General features: G+C 34.5%; 1 protein-coding gene across 3 annotated transcripts in view; it reads right to left on the bottom strand.

The window, feature by feature from the left end:
- Positions 1–21,372, bottom strand: part of LRP1B (LDL receptor related protein 1B) — a 1,910,203-nt gene that overhangs the window by 588,467 nt on the left and 1,300,364 nt on the right. For all 3 annotated transcript variants that reach the window (XM_034954060.3, XM_034954061.3, XM_003822825.6), the window contains exon 31: positions 20,660–20,754. In XM_034954060.3, coding sequence (XP_034809951.2) covers positions 20,660–20,754 — 95 coding nt within the window. The remainder of the gene's footprint in view (positions 1–20,659; positions 20,755–21,372) is intronic.

Here is a 21,372-nt window from a genome sequence, read left to right as displayed (position 1 = left end):
GAATCGCTTGAACCCAGGAGGTGGAGGTTGCAGTGAGCTGAAATCATGCCACTGCACTCCAGCCTGGGCAACAGAGCGATACTCTGTCTCAAAAAAAAAAAAAAAAAAAAAAAAAAAAGAGAATGTGCTGAGGAAACCCAAGCACTTTGTCTGTTCCATCCCTGGCTTCTCTGTGAAGTGAACACAAATCTAAGGTGTTAGCCTTCAGTTGCCTTGTCTAAGTATTTCTGGCAGCCTTGTCCTGGCTGCTCCACCATTGTGAGGTGGTAATGATAAGAATAATGCCTCATACAATTGTGTCTGACACATGGAAAGCATGAAATAAATGTTAGCTATATTTATGAGTGGTATAAATGTTTATATTTCCCTTTCAAGCTAAGGCTCTATTCTAAAGCTTGCAACCATCTCTCTGGTAATCTCACAACTGATAATTTGGAGAAAATCTAATTACTAAAAATGTTGAGATTATGTACTTCACTCATAATCACAATATTCTTTCAATTATAAAACAAGCACATCAAAATTAGAAACTTTTGGTCTGTGAAAAGTAATAAAAGACATGATTTAGTCTGGGAGTAAATATTTGCAATCCATGCATCCAACAAAAGGTAAGTATCAACAAAAGAACTTTCAAAACTCAATAGTTAAAAAAAATGCAATTCAAAAATGGGCAAAAGACACGGAGCATGATGACTAGAACAGAGAAGAAAACTTCACAGAAAAGAAAACAGAGAAGAACAGAGAAGAAATATTTCACGGAATAATATATACAAATGGCAAATAAACACATAAAAAGATGTTCAATATCATAGGAAAATGCAAATTAAAATGAAAATTGTTATAAACAACCTAAAGTCTAGAAGAAATAAAAGTGTTTTTAAGTGACAATAAGATACACTATATGTCTATTACAATAGCTAAAATAAAAAAGCAGTGAGAACACTAAATGCCAACAAGGATACAGAGAACTGGATAACTGATACACATTGTTAGTGGTAATGTAAAATGGTAAAACCACTCTAGGAAACAATTTGACATTTTCTTATAAAATTGGGCACACTAATGCAATATGACCCAGTATTGCATTCCTGGGAATTTAACTCAGAGAAGTAAAAACTAATCTTCACACAATAATGTCCATATAAACCTTTAAATTACTATTATTTTTTCAAGACAGAGTCTCGCTCTGTCGCCCAGGCTGGAGTGCAGTGGCATGACCTTGGCTGACTGCAACCTCTGCCTCCTGGGCTCAAGCGATTCTCTTGCTTCAGCCTCCCATACCGCCCTGCTAATTTTTTGTATTAAATATTTTTTGTAGAGACAGGCTTTGCCACGTTGGCCAGGCTAGTCTTGAACTCCTGGCCTAAAGTGATCCGCCTGGCTCAGCCTCCCAAAGTACTGGAATTACAGGCATCAGCCACCACGCCTGGCCTACATTAATTTTTTTAAAAGCACATTATTCAACAACTAGTTGAGTATACTGCCTTTATCTTAACATGATCTAAATCCTTCCTGGAAATTACCCTTTTCATTTCACCCTGTCAGTTACAGGGCTAAAGTAGTCAACTGATCCCTTACTACTTATCCTATTCAAGGTAAGATTTCAACATTTCCTCCGTCCTTCCTAACATAACTCATTTTGCCTCAGACAGTTTATCCATATCCCGAGCCCTTGATGAGTAGCAAATCTTATGTGTCTTGTGAAAATAACACACACAGAAATAGAGGAAAAACCAGAATCAACGAAATTATTTTTTAAGTGTTTTCTTTTAAAAGCATTTTAAAAGCTTTAATACCTATAGTTTTATAATTTTCCAAAACTATATTTTATAGCTTGATAAGTAAAATAGAACAAAATATTTTTAAAGCACTGGATTGTGTCACTTAAATATTTTTAAACGGTAGTTCCTGACAACACAATGCTAAATATTTCCTTATGTTAGATTTGCTACGCATATAGAAAAATTCAGTTTTGTACACATATCATCCTCTTGTATGCCTTTTATGCCTGCTTTTCTTTTCTGCTGATACTAAGGAAAGCCCCTCCTCTTTCTGTTGCTTCTTTAAAAAAAAAAAAAAAAAAGTATTTTTTTTCAAGATCCTGTAGCAATTTCAAAATATTATCAATTTGGTTACAATTCTTTTTTCTAATTTTCCTCCCTGCAAAATATTAGTTGTTTATTTTCAGTGTCTACTTAACTGTATGATGAGCACAGTACTCATGAAAAACATTGAGTGTTTTTGTTTTGTTTAACTCTACTAAAAATCCCATTCAAATGGCTTTTAATTATCAGTGATTTTTTTCCTTCACTGAACTATGTCCTCCTGGAGGATGGTACCAGGTTTTATTTTTAGGGTCTAGTACATAGTGTACACTTCATAACCTTTTTAAAAAATTACCTCCCCCGCACCTCCAATTTAATAACATTTGAATTAAATGAGTAAATGAATAATCAGATGAAAATGTAATATATTTAAATTATTTGTGCGTGTTAGCATGTGTAATTATAATCTTAGTTTGTCAACTCCCCTCCAGCTTCTTTGTAACCTATTTGTAATATTTCTTTTCAGATGTGCAGTCTTAAATGGAATGTGCTTCTTACACAATAAAAGTGATTGTGCTGAATAATAAGTATATACCAATAACAGAAATGCATAATATTGAACAAGGAAACATATCCAAGATTTTTTTTAAAAAATCTACTTCTAAAAACTGAGGTTCCTTATTTTATTTTGATGTGGGAAAAAGTGCTTCAGAATGTTATCTATGAATATAATTCACACTCTACTTCATACAGTGTATGAGTTGGAATAAAGTAATAGAAAATGCCTGGTAGATTTCAAGAAGATGTACTGCAAGTTTAAGTAAACAAATAACTTTCAATTGGGATTACATTGAAAATAAAGGGGAGGCCGGGCACCATGGCTCACGCCTATAATCCCAGCACTTTGTGAGGCTGAGGCGGGTAGATCACGAGGTCAGGAGTTCAAGACCAGTCTGGCCAATATGGTGAAACCCCATCTCTACAAAAAATACAAAATTAGCCACTCAGGAGGCTAAGGCAGGAGAATTGCTTGAATCTGGGAGGCAGAAGTTGCAGTGAGACAAGTTGCGCCACTGCACTCCGGCCTGGGCGACAGAGTGAGACTCTGTCTCAAAAAAAAAAAAAAAGAAAAAAAAGAAAAAAAAAGAATAAAGGGGAAACATCAAAGAAATAAAAATATATAGTACACAAGATTCCTAAGAATATCCATGAAGGGTAATGTTGATTGACAAGCCAAGTTCCTTTATATGAGGCTTAAGGGATAAAATTCATAATATAAGGGCATTTTAAACATAGAAATCACTGTCATCAGTAAAGTAAAATCTTCTGATATGTAAACTGCTCTAAGCATTTAATATATCCAAGACTGAGCAATACATCTTAATTGAGAATATTTAGCTCAACAATGGATAACTGGAATGCTGATGTTGATTTGTATTGAACAGAAACAAAGTTATTCAGCCTAAATTGCCTGAAGGCTGCAATTACTCAGTCTTTAGTGACACATACTCATAAAATGCCAAGTTGAGCATTTTCATATGATTATGATACACTTCTATTTTAAGTATGTCACATGTGGATTTAACAGCAAACAAGCAAGCGAAGTCAGTGAATTACAATATAAAAACAATTCCTCAAACTAGAAAGTCTAGTGTATCAGTGGCATTGCCATTTCAAAGCAATTAAAGATTCAGAAATAATTAATTGTGAGGCACAATTGGCTAAGAGGTGAAATTGGTTCTTGGATACTCCTGGCTGCTTAGAAAAGTCAACTGCTGTGTCCTAACTGGGTCCACATTTCTTAGGAGTAAGCCAGTTCTGGATTTTTCCCTTTCCCACATTCCATGCTTGAAAAGCATCAGCTTTATTCCCTTATCTTTGCTGAGGTTAAGTAATTACTATATGAAATCAGCCTCTCTGGGCACAGCATAATGGTTAAGATTTCATATGGTTTTAGAAGCAAATAAACTTGGATTTTAAACCCAGCTTTCATCGTAGACTACCTTCTTTCGACAAGACTCAGTTTCTGAATCTATAAAGGAAGAAAAAGAACTTCTTCCAGAAATAATTGTTATGAGATGATTAATGCAAAGCATTTTGAAAGGGGCTGACATATTGCAAGTGCTTAAAAAGTAGTCACTATGATTATATTATTTTTGTTGCCAGAGTGATCATGGTTCTACCATATGAAACCATATGAAAGATCTCAATAAGTGCATGCAGACACAAAGGTGTGGCCTCATGATGAGAATACAGGTACTATAAAGGGTGTTAAGTAGTAATTGCTATGAGCTAATTGATGCTGCTCCATTTTTACCAGGCAGAATATAGTGTTTTCTCCTCACATTCTGGAAAAAAAAATAAAATGTATAATCTGACAACAATATGCACGAGAAGAAATTCATTTGAACAGTGGCTCTTCTTAATTGTTTAATTTTCTTCACTGAAATTTAAGGAATACTGTAGGCAGTTTGAGCCAGAGCTCACACAGACTCATCATTAAATAATAATTACAATAATTGCTTGCAATAAGTAAATGAAATTACAATGAGTAAATAATGCAGTGATTAATGCCCTATGTATTTAAGTATTTCATGGTGTAATGATCATGTATGCCAGCAACAATAGGTTTGTATTTATTTTTTCACACATTCATATATCCATTCACTGTACTGTAAAATTCCATTTTAGAAATCACTCAGTGGAACAGTTCTGAAGGAATCTTTTAAAGTGGTGTTACAATGACATGGACTACTTAGAGTATTTCAAATATCCTATGATGTCAAGTGTTTCCTTGTGAAACAACTTTGATTCTATATTAAATATAGTTTATATATATAGTTTAAATATAGTTTATATATAAAACACAGAAATATTTTATCCAATTATTTGCATAGCAGTTTTAAATTATTCAGAAAGACAGAAAAAAAAGTAAAATATTATCCTTAGCAAACTACTACAGGAACAGAAAACCAAATAACACATGTTCTCACTTATAAGTGAAAGCTGAATGATGTGAACTCATGACCACAAAGAAGGGAACAACGGACACTGGATTCTACTTGAGGGTGGAAGGTGGGAGAGGAGCAGAAAAAAATAGCTATTAAGTACTAGGTTTAATACCTGGGTGATGAAATGATCTGAACAACAAACCTCAATGACATGAGTTTACCTATGTAACAAACCTTCACATGTACCTCTGAACCTAAAACAAAAGTTAAAAAAATAGCAAAAGGAATTTAAAAAAATAAAAAAAATAGAAAACACAATAATCTGAAATTCTTTAGTATTTTCTCTTAATTAGTAAGAAACATAAACTATTAAATATATTTTAAGAAAATGGTTGAGGCACGCACAGTGAAAATACTCTTTTTTAAAAAAAAGTTACTATGCACTGTACTTTTAATCTGGTTTAATCTATATGAGGCCTTTTGGGATAGATCAAAAATTACAATTAATAGGGTTGAAATAAATGAGGGATTACTGTAAAAATTTTTTGATTTCATCTTTATTCCCTGTGCTAAGAAGATTTGTCAATAAGTAGATGGCTATATTTATTTTTGCCTGTTCTTTAATTTTATGAGAAATCTGTCATTGAGGTGCTAATGAGAGCCCAGTGGCCACAGGGTTAGACAGGATAAGCTAGAGAAAAAGCAAGAGCAATAAGTGGAGAAGAAAATTTAGAAGTGTAACATTTCCAACTTTTTCTTCCTAGCTAGTCATGTACTTACATAGCAACCCAGGTGCATATACATAATATTTGTACCCTATATTTGAGAAAATAATGGTATAAATATAAATCTGGGAGCACTTTAATATGTTTTTTATTCCTTGGATACATCAAATGAAATGCAACATGAATCCATAACCAGGTCACCAAGTATGCACTTCCAGTGGAAATATTCTTTCTAAATATCACACATTCACAAATTAATCTTATTCAACTGAGACATATCAATAAATCTTAGGTTTAGTCAATCCTGTAGAGACTCTTGCTATAGGACAGGAAACAGTATTCACTCAACAAATATTTATTGAAAATCTACTTATGTGCCAAAATTGTGCTATACGTTGAGGATATAATAGTAAATAAAGCAGATACGGTCCCTAGCTTTGTGGTGCTTCTCTTTTAGTTGATGAGGCAGTAGGTAATCATATATTCAACAAACAAATTAAAAATTTAAAAGATAACAGAGCTAAAAAGTAAAATACAGTCCTAAAAGTGTCTGTTTTAGAAGAATTCAGCCTGGTCACAGAGGTCAGGGAAGGGTTCTTGGAAAACAACACTTGGCTTATTAGATAGGAGTGAGTGAACTAAACTAAGAAGAGATAGGAGACATTTCTGGGCAAAGAAATAACTTGTTAAAATGTAATATTAGTGAAAAGAGCCTAAAAATTGGGAGAATATCAAAGAAGGGAAATATGGCTGGAGTGGGAAGTTTCGGTCACACTGCACTTCCTTTTAGATTCTAAACTCCTTGAAGAAACTGTTTATATCACTTTTGGTCATGTTGTCTCCCAGTAACTGGCACATTATAGGAAGTACTTTTTTTTTAGTTTTTTCTTCAAGACTCCCACATGCATACAAACCAACATGTGGATCTTCACCATGTTCCTTATGTTTTGTTTTGGTTTCTTCCCATCGGGATGTAAACATTGCAAAGCCAGTATTACATAAAGTCCTCTGTATCATCCACAGTGCCCAACATAACGCATTTAACACATTAAGCTAGTAGCTGTGTATAATATTAGTAGTAACATAATCATAATTCATGTATTTTGATGAATTTAGATTTTAAAAAGAAGGATCAATTGTGGAATTGTTTTTTTTTCTTTAACAGAGCTCGTATTTAGATTATAGGTAAACAATTATGGAAATCAACATTTGAACCAACATAAACACAGCTACTACACTTGCAAGGATATACGGCAGTGGATAAACTACAGAAAGGTTTGTGTTCAAAACATGTAATGATTACTTTCATGTGTCAACATGGCTAGGCTGTGATACCCAGTCATTCAATCAAATACTATCTTGGGTGTTGCTGTGGAAGTATTTTGCTGATGTGATAACTATCTGCAATCAGTTGACTTTAAGTAAGGGAGATTATACTCAAAAATCTGGATGGTCCTGATTCAATCAGTTGAAAGGCCTTATGAACAGAATTGAGGTTTCCCTGACAAAGAAACTCATTTTGTCATCTTCAGCTTCAGCTCCTGCCTGAGAGTGTCAAGCATGTCTTTAGTGATAGCCTGCCTAAGGGCTAGCCAGTTTTCAGGATCTCATAAGTCAAAATTTTGCAACAAATAACATATATGTAGGTATACATATACATCAGGTCCTTGAATAACATTTTGGTATAACATTGACAAGGGAAAAAAATGATTCCCACCTGGGGCCACTATCTGTATGGAGTTTGCCTGTTCTCCCCATGTCTGTGTGGGTTTTCTCTGAGTGCTCTGGTTTCATCCCACATCCCAAAAATATGCATGTTAGGTTAATTGGCATGTTTAAATTGCCCCAGTTGAAGAGACTGACACCATCAAAATTGCAGAAGAGAAGCCAGATGGCTTCACTCTCCCCAAGAGAAAACCAAAAATAATTATCCAGTGCCAAGATGATCACCAGCAATATCCAGGAAATCAAGTCTGAGACTGAGATGATCCCTGAAGCCATAGAGAAGTGAAAAACTCTGAACAGACAGTAAGAGAAATGGGCCTTTCGATTCATAATGCCCCTCCCCCAATCTGCCAGGCACCATGCATGAATGATTCCTCCTAGACTCATGGTTTCTGCACTGGAAAAAGTGAGATCAAGGCAGAGCCAGCTTCCCTAGCATCTTGGATCCCCTTTTAAGAAAACTATTACTGTCTGGACCCACAGGAAGAATCATGAGGGCCTGTAGGGAGAAAACCCCTGAGGGCAGCTAGAGACACAAAGGGGAGGTGGGATTAGAAACCTCAGCCTGTGAAACACTGTTCTTTATCTCAGCCAAGGGGACACCAAATAAAAGTAGCTGTTTAGCAGCAACACACCATAGGAGGCAATCTCAATGAGTATTCTGAGCATGAAGCCCCAGCCAGTCTCCTACAGAGCCAAGGTATCCTCGTTAGGAACCCCACTCCAATTCAGGACCAGAAGTGTTCTGAACACCTGTGAGAGCCAAGGTAAATTTGGGATTAATATGCCATCTAATGCCCCCAAAAAAAGCCATCAATCTAGGATTAAGTTGATTTACAAGTGACTGCAAAGAAACTCTAAGCAAACATACCCTAGAAAACCAACACAAGCCAGACACAAGTAAAGGCCTTCAATGAAAAGCTATAGACATACATCCATAAGAAACTACAGCAAACAGGGAACCAAGACCTCCTCAAATGGACAAAACAAAGAGCCAGTGACTAACCCTAGTGAGACAGCAATTTGTGAGCTCTCAGATCAAGAATTCAAAATGGTAGTTCTGAAGAAACTCACTGAACTCCCAGGTAACATGGAAAATCAATTCAGAAACTTATCAGAGAAAGTAACGAATAATAAAGTAATAATTTTTAAAAATCAAACAGAAATCTTAGAAGTGAGAAACAAGTTTCCTGAACTAAAAAATGTACTAGAGGCAACAGCAGAATGGATCAAGCAGAAAAAAATAAGTAAGCTTAAAGAGAGGCTATCAGAAAACATACAGTAAAAGGATAAAAAAGAAAAATAATAAAAAGAAATGAAGAACACCTGCAAGATATAGGGAATAACCTCAAAAGTGTAAATCTAAGAGTTATTAGCATATAAGGGAGTTGAGAAAGAGCAAGGGGTAGAAAACTTACTCAAAGAAATAATAACAGAAAACATACCAAACCTAAAGATAAAAATATCTAGTTATAGGAAGATCAGAGATCACCAAACAGATTCAACCCAAATAAGACTATCCCAAAGCATATAATAATCAAGTTCTGAAAGGTTAAAGACAAAGCAAGGATCCTAAAAGCATCAAGAGATAAGAAGCAAATAACACATAAAGGAGCTCCAATTCACTTGGCAATAGACTTCTCAATGGAAACCATATAGGCCTGGAGAGAGTGGGGTGACATAGTTAAATTACTGAAAGAAAAAAGCTGCTGAGCAAGAATACTGTACCCAGAAAGCTTTCCTTCAAACATGAAAGAGAAATACAGTCTTTCCCACACAAACAAAAGCTGAGGGAACTCGCAATCACAAGATCCATCCTACAAAAAAAAATTCTAAAGGGAATTCTTCAATATGCAAAGAAAAGATGCTAATATACAAAAAGAAAATAATTGAAGGTCTAAAACTCATTGCTAAAAGTAAGTATAAAGACAAATTCATAATACTCCAAAAATAAGTAACAAAATGGCAGTAGTAAGTCCTTACTTATCAAAAATAATATTGAATGTAAATAGATTAAATTCTCCAATTTTTAAAAGGCACAAAGCAGCTGAATAATTTTTTATTCAGGCTTTTTTATTTAGGCTATATGCTGCTTGTAAGAAACTCATTTCACCTATAAAAAGACACACATCGGCTGAAAGTGAAGAGATGGAAGAAGATAGCCCATGTAAATAAAAATCAAAAGCAGAGCAAGAGTAACTATTCTTATAGTAGATAAAACAGACTTTAAATCAAACTTAAAAGGAGACAAAGAAGGTCAACATATAATAAAAAAGAGATTAATTCAGTAGTAGGATTTAACAATTGTAAATATATATGCATCCAACACCAAGGCACCGAAATATATAAAGCAAATATTAATAAATCTAAAGGGAGAGAGAGAGACTGTAACACAATAATAATGGAGGAATTTAACACCTCACTCTCAGTAATTGACAGATCATTGAGATGGAAAATCAACCAAGAAACAGTGATGTTAAACTACACTCTAGACCAAATGAATCAAACTGACATTTACAGAGTATTTTGTCCAACAGCTACACAATGTACATTCTTCTCATCAGCACATGGAACATTTTCCAGAATAGGATCTATGTGAGGCCACAAAATAAGTCTCAACAAATTCAAAAAAGTCAAAATTTTATCAAGTTTCTCTCTGACCACAATGGAATAAAACTAGAATTCAATAATAAGAGAAACTTAGAAACAATACAAACACATGACAATTAAACAACATGCTCCTGAATAATCAATGGGTCAATGAAGAAATGAAGAAGGAAATTTTGAAAATTCCATGAAACAAATAAAATTAGAAACATAACATACCAAAACTATGCTATAAAGCAAAATCAGGGAAGTTTACAGCAATGAACACCTACATCAAAAAGTTAAAAGATTTTAAATGAACATCCCAATGAGGCACTCAAGGAACTAGACAAGCAAGAATAAACCAATCCCAAAAGTAGTAGAAGAAAAATAATGATAAGGATCCAAACAGAAATAAATACAATTGAGAATAAAAAATAATATAAAAGATAAATGACATAAAAAGCTATTTTTTAAAAGACAAAATTGACAAACCTTTAGCTAGACTAATTAAGGAAAAGAAAGAAAAGACAAAATCAGAAACAAAAAAAGGAGACATAACAGCTGATACCACATAAATACAAATAATCATTAGGGACTATTACGAACAACTAAACACTAACAAATTGGAAAACCTACAATAAACGGATAAATTTCTGAATACATACAACCTACCAAGACTGAACCATGAAGAAATAGAAAAACCAAACAGACCAGTAATGAGTAATGAGATTAAATGAGAATAAAAAATACTCCATCAAAAAAAAAACCCCAGGACCTACCTGATGACTTCACTAGCAAATTATACCACACATTTAAATAAGAACTAATGCCAATTCTACTCAAAGTATTTATAAAACTTGAAGTGGAGGGAATACTTCCAAACTCATTCTAAGAGGCCAGCATTTCCCTGATGTTAAAACCAAAGACATGACAAAAACTAGGAAAACTATATCCCTAATAAACATAGATGCAAAAATCTTCAACAAAATACTAACAAACCAAATTCGACAACATATTGAAAAGATTATTCACCACAATCAAGTGGGAATTATTCCAGTGATACAAGGATGGTCCAACCTATGCAAATTAATAAATATGATAAATCACATTAACAGAATGAAGGACAAAAGACATATAATCATTTCCTTAGATGAAAAAGCATTTTAAAAAATTCAACATCCCTTTATGATAAAAAATACTTCTCAGCAAACTGGGTATAGAAGAATCAGACCTCAAAACAATGAAGGCCATATATAATAAATCCAAAGCTAACTTCATACTGAGTGGAGAAAAAATGAGAGCTTTTCCTCTAAGTTCTGGAACAAGACAAGGATGTTTCTATTACTACTTATTTTTAACATAGTACTGGACGTCCTAGCAAACTAGAAAGGAAGAAGGCAAATTATTTTTGTTTTAAGATGCATGATATTATACTTAGGAAAACCAAAAGTCCCCACCAAAAATCTATTAGAACTGATAAACAAATTCAATAATGTTGCCGGATTTATCACACAATAATCAGTGGCATTTATATCAGCCAATGGTGAGCAAACTGAAAAAGAGATTAAGAAACAATCCCATATGAAATTGCTACAAAAAATATAAAATGCCTAGAAATAAATTTAACCAAAGAAATAAAAGATCCCTACAAAGAAAACAATAAACTACTGATGAAAGAAATTGAAGAACACACACAAATAAGCAAAGATATTCCATGCTCATGGAGTAGAACAATTAGAATTGGTAAAATGTCAACACTACCCAAAGCTACCCACAGATTATATGCAATCTCTATCAAGAAACCAATGATGTTACAGAGCCACAAAAGACCCCAAATAGCCAAAACAATCCTAAACAAATAAATAAATAAAGACGGAGACATCACATTACTTGACTTCAAAATGTAGTACAAAGACATAGTAAACAAAATGGCATGGTGCGATATAAAAACAGACATAGAGAACAATGGAACACGCTAGAGAACTCAGAAATAAATCCATACACTTACAGCCAATACATTTTTGACAAAGGCACCATGAACATACATGGTAGAAAGGACAATATCTTCAATAAATAGTGCTGGGAAAACTAGATATCCCTATGCAGAAGAATGAGACTAGATTCCTATCTCTTGCCATATATAAAAGTCAAATCAAAATGAATTAAAGCTTGAATCTAAGATGTAAAACTATTAAACTACTGAAAGAAAACATTTGGGCAACACTTCAGGACATGGGTCTGGGCAATGATTCCTTGGCTAAACTTTCAAAAGCACAGGCAACAAAAGCAAAAATAGCAAATGGGATTATATGAAACAAAAAGGTTTCTGCACAGCAAAGGAAACAATCAACAAAGAGAAGAACAAATCTACAGAATGGAAGAAAATATTTACAAACTGTCCGTCTGACAAGATATCAATAACCAAAATATATAAGGAACTCAATTCAATAGCAAAATAACTAATAATGTGATTTTAAAATGGGCAAAAGATCTGAGTAGGCATGTCTCAAAAAAAGACACACAATTGGCCAACAGATATATGAAAAAATGTTTAACATCACTAACCATCAGGGTAATGTCACACAAAACTACAATGGGATATCACCTCACCCCAGTTGGAATGGTTATTATCAAAAAGACAAGAAGTAACAGTAGCTAGTGAGGAGGTACAGACATGGGAACACTCCTACGTTGTTGGTGGGAAAGTAATTTAATACAGTTGACCTTCAATCGACAATGGTTTGAACTGCATGGGTTCACTTATATGTGATTTTTTTTTCAAAGAAGGACAGATTGAAAATACAGGGTATTCACAGGATGCAAAACCCACATATTTGGAGGGCCAACTTTTTGTGTACCCACTCCTTCAGGGTGGACTCCACAATCTGAGTATGTGTGGATTTTGGTATATGTGGGTGGTCCTGGAACCAATCCCCCATGTATACTGAGGGACTGTACAGCCACTATGGAAAACAGTATGAAGATTCTCCAAAAGACTAAAAATAGAGCTACCATATGATCCAGCAATCTCACTGCTGAGTATATATTCAAAAGTAAGAAATGTAGTATATAAAGAGATACCTGCCCTAGCATGTCTATTGCAACACTATTTACAATAATCATAAGTGTCTATCATTAGCTGGATGGATAAACAAAATGAGGTACATATACACAATGGAATATTGTTCAGCCATAAAAAAGAATGAAATTCTGTCATTGGCAACATGCATGGAGTGTCAGGTCATTATGTTAAGAGAAATTGGTGAGGCACAGAAGGACAAATACCACATGTTCTCCCACATATATGGAAGCTAAAAAAGTAGATCTCTTGTGGGTAGAGAGTTGATTGGTGGTTGCAAGAGGCTGGAGAAGGAACAAAGGAGTAGGGGGATGAAGAAAATTTGGACAATCGGTACAAAAGTACAGTTAGAAAGAATAAGATCTAGTGTTTGATAGCAGAGTAGAATGACTACAGTTAACAATAATGTATTGTCTAGTTCAAAATAGCTAGAAGAGAAGAGATGTTCCCAATGTAAAGAAAAGTTACAGATTTGAGGCAATGGATATCTCAATTTCCTTGATTTAATCTTTACATATTATATGCATGTATCAAAATATCACAGGCATTCCACACCATGCATTATCATTATACATCAGTTAGAAAAAGATTGTCCCAATATAAGTGAGGGTATGTGTGTGCATGAGTGTGCCCTGTGATGAAATAGTGTCCTTTCCAGTGTTGGTTCCCACCTTGTACTCTGAGCTGTCAGGATAAGCTTCAGTAATCCTGTGACCTTAAACTGGAATAAATGGGTTAGAGAATGAATGAATGAATGAATACAAATTATTGTCAAATAAAAGTTTGTAAAGTACACAATAATCACACAAATCCACAACAATCAATGATGTGGTATGAAAGTACTCAGCAAGCCTGCCATATTTGTTATTGTTTGGTTTTAAACTATGTGGCAGTAGGAGGTGTTCTTTACCATTGTCACTTGGCAAACATTTATTTCTTGGTTTAGCCCACCACAACTATGACCACCATCACTCACTGATTCCCCAAAAATTGGTTAAAATCTTACGTGTTTTTATTAGTGTTTCTTAAATGTATGTATGCCTCATATTTATTTCAATGCTTAATATTACAAGTGTTTTGGGTCTTTATTTAGAAATTTATTAATGTTTTTGTTGTCAGATATATGCTCTAGAAACAGCTCTCGTTTATATTAATGAGTCTATGGTGAAATTGTTTTCTTTATATGTCTTTTGGCTTTAAAGTCACAGTTCCCAAGAACATGTTGATGATGTTAAGTGGTGACTTACTGTATATACATATATACACACCCATAATTGGCTTTCTTTCTCTGGTAGAACTCTGACTATTGTGGGTCTGTTTTTCAGAGTCAGCTGGTGAACGAACATGTTAGTGTACAAATTTTTTACAAAGGTTATGTTTAATGTGTTTTAAAGGGGTTAAAAAATCCCTGAAACAAAGGCTTAATTTTATAAATGAGAATCAAAACCATAAGCACAGTTTATTGTCTACACTAACATGACTTTACTATTTTACTGTTTTTAATAACATAACATTACTAGCCCAAGAAATTATTGCCCAGGAAGATAAAAGTTGCCGATACTATTGTTTATTTCAAGATCTTCCTGAGAGACTCATCAACTCTTCAGCAAGAAAAGCATAAAACAACATTTTATAACTTAAGGCTCTTCAAACAACTTCCCCTCAGAATCTTTTTGCTGTTCTAACCAGTCTGAAATTTTTATATAATGATCCTTACTCAATCCTAACCATGCCTTCATTTGAAAGACCTACCTTAAACCAGACTTTAAAATCTCAATTACCATCTGTTTTTTATTTTTATTATTATTTTTTGAGACGGAGTCGCTCACTCTGTCATCAGGCTGGAGTACAGTGGCACGATCTCGGCTCATTGCAACCTCTGCCTGCTGAGTTCAAGTGATCCTCCTGCCTCAGCCTCTCGAGTAGCTGGGACTACAGGCGCATGCCATCATTCCCAGCTAATTTTTGTATTTTCAGTAGAGACGAGGTTTCACCATTTTAGCCAGGATGATCTGGATCTCATGACCTCGTGATCTGCACACCTTGGCCTCCCAAAGTGCTGAGATTACAGGCGTGAGCCCCCGCGCCTGGCCATAAATCTAAATTACAATTTCAGCTTTGCTCTTTCCTCTCTTAGATACTACTAAGACTTGGCCAGTTAGTGTTCTCTTTTACCACTGTCAAGAAGAAAGTCAGCTGTGTCTAAACAGCGGGTCGTTTTGGTAACACTTGGAGGAGCCAGAACCAACAGAGGAAAGAAGATGAAAATAAACTCATGAGTTCACCATCCAGAATTGAAACTACTAACATTTCATTATACTTAATTTGAATACTTTTATTAAATATAAACTAAATTTAACTCATACTGTTAAAATTACCTTTGATAAAGAAGAAAGTTCTCTTTCAGATGTTATTATTGACTCTTCCCTAAATCAAATGCTATTATAAAATTCGTGTGTAAATTTCCAGTTCACTTTTTTCTATAGTTTTTAAATAAGCATATCTGGGAGCAATGTATATTAATATTTTGTGTTTCATTTTGAAATTATACAAATGGTATCATACTATAAGTATGTAAGTAACATTCTGCTAATAACTTTTCTCAATGATTTTGAAATGTATGTGAAGGAAATGAAAATATGCCACCCCAAAATATACTTCTTTGGTCTATTTTGAGATGACTACTCAGAGGGGCGGCAGACACAGGAATAGTTCTGAAAAGCTCTCCTTAGTAGGGAAGACTTGCATCTATTGAGAAAATCTACGTTAGTGAAGTAAAACGCAGACGTAAGAGCTTCATCTGAGGCCTTCTTATCTGCATTATCTGGAGATAGGAAAAACTTAACTCACAGGAAAAGGAAACTAAACGTCTGACATTATTACAGATATGACAGAGAAACTTTTACCACAGGCTCCCATCTATTCTTTTTGAGGGCTGCCACCTGTGAGGCTTCACCTGCATAAAGACAACCTTCACTTGCCACGTCTTTTCTCCCCTTTCCCTCCCATAACCTGTCGCCAGGCTCCAAGTCACTATTCCTTTCTATATAGTATAAAAACTTCAGTCACATTGCTCTTTTTATTTTATTTTTATTTATTTATTTATTTTGAGATGAAGTTTTGCCCTTGTTGCACAGGCTGGAGTGCAATGGCACGACTTTGGCTTACTGCAACCTCCGCCTCCCAGGTTCAAATGATTCTCCTGCCTCAGCCTCCCAAGTAACTGGGATTACAGGCGCTCGCCACCACGCCTGGCTAATTTTTTGTATTTTCGGTAGAGACGGGTTTTCACCATGTTGGCAAGGCTGGTCTCAAACTCCTGACCCCAGGTGATCCACCTGCCTCAGCCTCCCAAAATGCTGGGATTACAGGCATGAACCACTGCACCTGGCCACATGCCTATTTTTAGAGTTTTATATTTGCAGGACTCCTGCGTCCATGTGCACGTTAATACAGTTGAATATCTTTTTTGTCCTGTTAATCTGCCTATTGTTAATTTACTTCAGCAGACTTAGACTCAAACCTCCAAAGGGAAAGTTTGAACTTCCCTACATATATACGTATGTAAGTAGACACACACACATCTGTATGTACATATCATACTTTAGCAATGAAAATGTTGCATTTATTTACTCATTCCTCTTTTAATGAAGATATAGGCTCTTTTAAATTTTTTTAATATTATGATTTAATGTACTTTCTTGAACACATATATAGGAACTCTTTAGAGTATATAAGTATGGAATTGCTAGAACATGAGATATTGCATATGGGCCTTTAATTCTAAAAATAACCACAAAAGTTATATACTATTATCTCCATTGTACAGTTATGCAACTGCGCCTTAGAAAAGGTAAGAGACTTGTTTAAAGTCACAGAGTTAATAAGCATCAAAGCAGTGATTCATACTCAGATTTGTTTGGTTCCTCAAATAACATTTTTTTTCCCAACCATGTTATCCCTGAAACACGACAAAAAGAATGTTTTATGTGTATGTGAAAATTGCTATACATTGTCCCTAATTTCTGGATTTCTGAATTTTCTTTTTCTTCTTGTACTTAGACTTTGAACAATTTAATTCACTTAATTTGGATTGGCAAATCCACATGGTGAATGCTACCAAAGGAGATGTTAGTGATCTACGAACATTGCTCATGGTAGGGAGATGGGAGAGAATAGAGGCAGGGGAGACTTCATCTGCTCACTTTCTTCCTGTGGGTGTCTAAAATAAGGATTTCTGGGGCAGACAGAGATGTGACAGTATATAGCAAGCTGGGGAATTGCTGAGGAGCATCCATATTTTGGAAGTATTTAAAAAAATAGTATTGCATTTATATATGGACAACACAGCTTTTCATTAAGCATTGGGGAGACTATCAATCTTGGCACCTGCTTAACAGGAATTGCAAGCTAAAGTGGAAAGTTACTGGAAGGTGCTTAATCTTAAACTTGTTTGCCCCTTAGCATGAGCAGCAAAGCAGTACAGAGTTAAATCCCCACATTTGTATAAACACTTGGTCATTTCAGAGGCCCACTTGGTTACATATATTTCCTCTACTACATTTCTACGGAATCTATTCTGTTTATTTTCACTAAACTCACTTAGAGTCTTAATACTACAATCATATGATTTGAATTCCAGTCTATTGGACCTAATGTACATACTACCACTATTACTGACAGTTTCTATTATTAAGGGCCAGATGTCTTGCCTCATAAATTTTTCTCATTCAGTTCTCATGAGATCTTTATAAAAAAAGAGATTTTGTCTTGATTATATGAGTAAGGAAACCAAGGACACCAAGCTAACAGTAACTTGCTCAAGGGCACTGAGTAAAATTTATTTAATGGAGTCTAAAATAATTTAGGTTCCTGTGCCCCTTAAGGAAAAGGACAGTGTCAAATTTTTATCAACAGGCCTAGTGCAAAATCCGATACTCAATAAAAATCTATTTATTGAATAAATGAATGTTTGACTCACAGCCATATTCAATGCTGATTTAAGGTATAGTCAGTTATGCTAAAATAGTATGTCTTGTACAAATTAAAACTTTTAAAAAGTGTCATTTTGAAAATCTATTTTTTAAAAATTTTCAAATATAATTACTGACATAAAGTAGACATATGTATTATTGAACGTTCAATCATCATCCTTATGCAGTTAAAAATATCACTTGGTGAGTTCATGACCTTTGTAGGGACATGGATGAAGCTGGAAACCATAATTCTCAGCAAACTATCACCAAGGACAAAAAACCAAACACCGCATATTCTCACTCATAGGTGGGAATTGAACAATGAGAACACATGGACACAGGAAGGGGAACATCACACACCACCGGGGACTGCTGTGGGGTGGGGGGAGGGGGGAGGGATAACATTTGGAGATATACCTAATGCTAAATGATGAGTCACTGGGTGCAGCACACCAACATGGCACGTGTATACACATGTAACTAACCTGCACGTTGTGCACATGTACCCGAAAACTTAAAGTATAATTAAAAAAAAATATATCACTTGGTGAACAACATCTGAGGGGCCAGCTATAAATTGTGAATAGGTAACATGAGTACCTCTCTTATAAACTTTTTTTTTTATTATAAGCTGTTAGGCCTTTTATTAAAAAAATTCTGAATAGGAAACTGGATATTTAGTATTAGAAAAGATAAGGTTTTCACCATTATGGAAATAAGCATATAAATTAACATTTTGGTATAAACTATGATTGCCAAATTACAATGTAAGGACTTGATTTGCTTATGCTATTTCTATCATACTCATTTTTCAATATTACATATTCTGAACAATTCCAGATAAGTACCAACTGAATTGCCTTAGATCAAATTAAGCCCTTTGTATGGGTCCTAATCTTGTAGAACCCCTTGTTTCTTTTGTTCTATCATTTTCCACATAGAAGTATTAGCGTTTCAATTTGCCTTTAATTTCTAATACAACCCTGACTTTCAATTATGTAAAAATCTTAGAACAAACTGTCTAAAGAAAACAGCTGTTAACAGTATCATTTTATATGAGAGGTTTATTCTATAGACCACACGAAAAGAATTATTTATTGCAAATCTTAGTGATACTACACCTTTATTGAATCATCACTATGAAAAATGTGCTACTTCAAGTAGCCCTAAATTTCTAAAACTAAGAAAAAATCGACAAGCTTCATGATATATTGATTCTTTTCCCAGATTCAAAAAATATATAGTATTCAATTGAAACAAAATAATGAATTTTCTATTGTATATCCCATCATTTGCATCTTTATGATAATAATATCAAAATTGAGGCTTACTAAATTTTTAAAAGGTATTCTGAAATGACAAATAGGCCCTGTAACAATTTTTGCTTCTCAAAGGTATGAAAGAAAACATGAGGAAAAAGTGATTAAGGTTCGAAACAGTATTATAATATAGACATCTACATGCATATGGGTAAAATATTATATTCTAAGAGAATTTTTATACTTAATATCTTCAAAGAGGTTTCTTGGGAACAAGTCAAGGTTCCCTGTCAGTGCCATTACATTATAGCTGATGATTTGCAATGGTTGGCAAAGGTAGAATAAGAAACTAAATGAACAGAGTGAATAAAGACTAAATACTAAATACCAAAACCCAAAACCTTGTAATTATCAATAATGACACGATAATGATGATCAGGAAAAGACTCAGTAGTTATACTGCCACTGTAGCATTGTATCAGATATTTCACCAGTGAAAATAAGAGATTTACTAATTAAATTAAATTAATGTAACTTCATTATTTAATACATTGCAAAAATTATCATGTTAAAAAATTAATCTTCCTATTCAGATAAAGAATGATTCCTCCTTGCCTAATATGATGGTTAATATTGAGTGACAACTTGTTTGGATTGCAGGATGCCAAGTATTGTTCCTGGGTGTGTCTGTGAAGCTGCTGCCAAAGGAGATTAACATTTGAGTCAGTGGACTGGGAGAAGCAGACCCACCCTCAATCTGGGTGGGCACCATCTAATCAGCTGCTAGCGTAAAAACAGGCAGAGAAACAGCAGACTTGGTGAGTCTTCTGGCCTCCATCTTTATCCCATGCTGGATACTTCCTGCCCTCGAACGTCACACTTCAAGTTCTTCAGCTCTTAGCTCTTAGACTTACACCAGTGATTTGCAAGGGGCTCTCAGGCCTTTGGCTACAGACTGAAGATTGCACTGTCGGCTTTCCTACTTTTGAGGTTTTAGGACTCGGACTAGTTTGCAGCTCCTCAATTTGCAGATGGCCTATTGTGGGACTTCACCTTGTGATCCTGTGAGTCAATTCTCCTAATAACTCCCACTTTGTATGTTCATTTATCCTATTAGTTCTGTCCCTTTAGAGAACCTTGACTAATAAACCTAACAGAAACCCAATGGATTCAATGAAATTGGTCAGTTCCTGAATTTACTTATTTTACTAATCTTTAATATTTTCTTTCAGGATCTAGATCAAAGGTATATTGTACAAGTACAGGTTTGTCACATTGAAAACTTGGTGACTATTAAAAAAAATACTTACCAACTGGCTCCTTCTGATTCTGAAACAGAATCTTGCTATTACTGCCATCCATATTTGCCATGTTAATTGTGTTTCCATCGGTCCAGTAGAGTTTTCTTAATTCAAAAGACATATGGATTGAAAATATTAGATGTAGACCTACTCACTGAGAAGAAATATACACTAAAAAACAAAGTAAACATCAAAATATATTCTTGACTCAGGATTAATTCTTTTCAGAAAACTCCAAAATTGTCCAGCCATTTGCGAGCAATAACCTACATATTTGCCTGAAAAGAAAGCACTACTCTTGCTTTTTCCTGTTAGTGAAGAAAAAATATCTCACTTCCTTTTTCCTCCTACACACAAGACTGAATATTTAGCTAAGACTATAGTAAATTATTTTCTTTGTTAAGTAATTCATCAAGATTGAATCCTCTTGGCTGTGAAGAAATCAGATGCCATAGAGGGTAACAAACTCATTTCTTCCATTGCTGTTGAAAGCACTAGGGAGAAAAACATCTCTTTTAGCTCTATGCAAGCTCCCTTAAGGGTACAAGGTGACTATCCAAATGATTGAAGAATCTGATCTACAAAGCAGTGACCATGATACCAACATGTAGTACATGCATTTTTAACCACTGGCTTTCAAAATGAAAGCAACCACTTTCTCCTACATCTCTTTTTATTCAGAACTGTCACTTCTTAGAAATATAAATTAATGAGATCTTACA

The sequence above is a fragment of the Pan paniscus genome, chromosome 13 (genome assembly GCF_029289425.2).
Source record: "Pan paniscus chromosome 13, NHGRI_mPanPan1-v2.0_pri, whole genome shotgun sequence".
NCBI classification, from domain to species: domain Eukaryota; kingdom Metazoa; phylum Chordata; class Mammalia; order Primates; family Hominidae; genus Pan; species Pan paniscus.
This window is presented reverse-complemented; position numbering and strand designations above follow the sequence as displayed.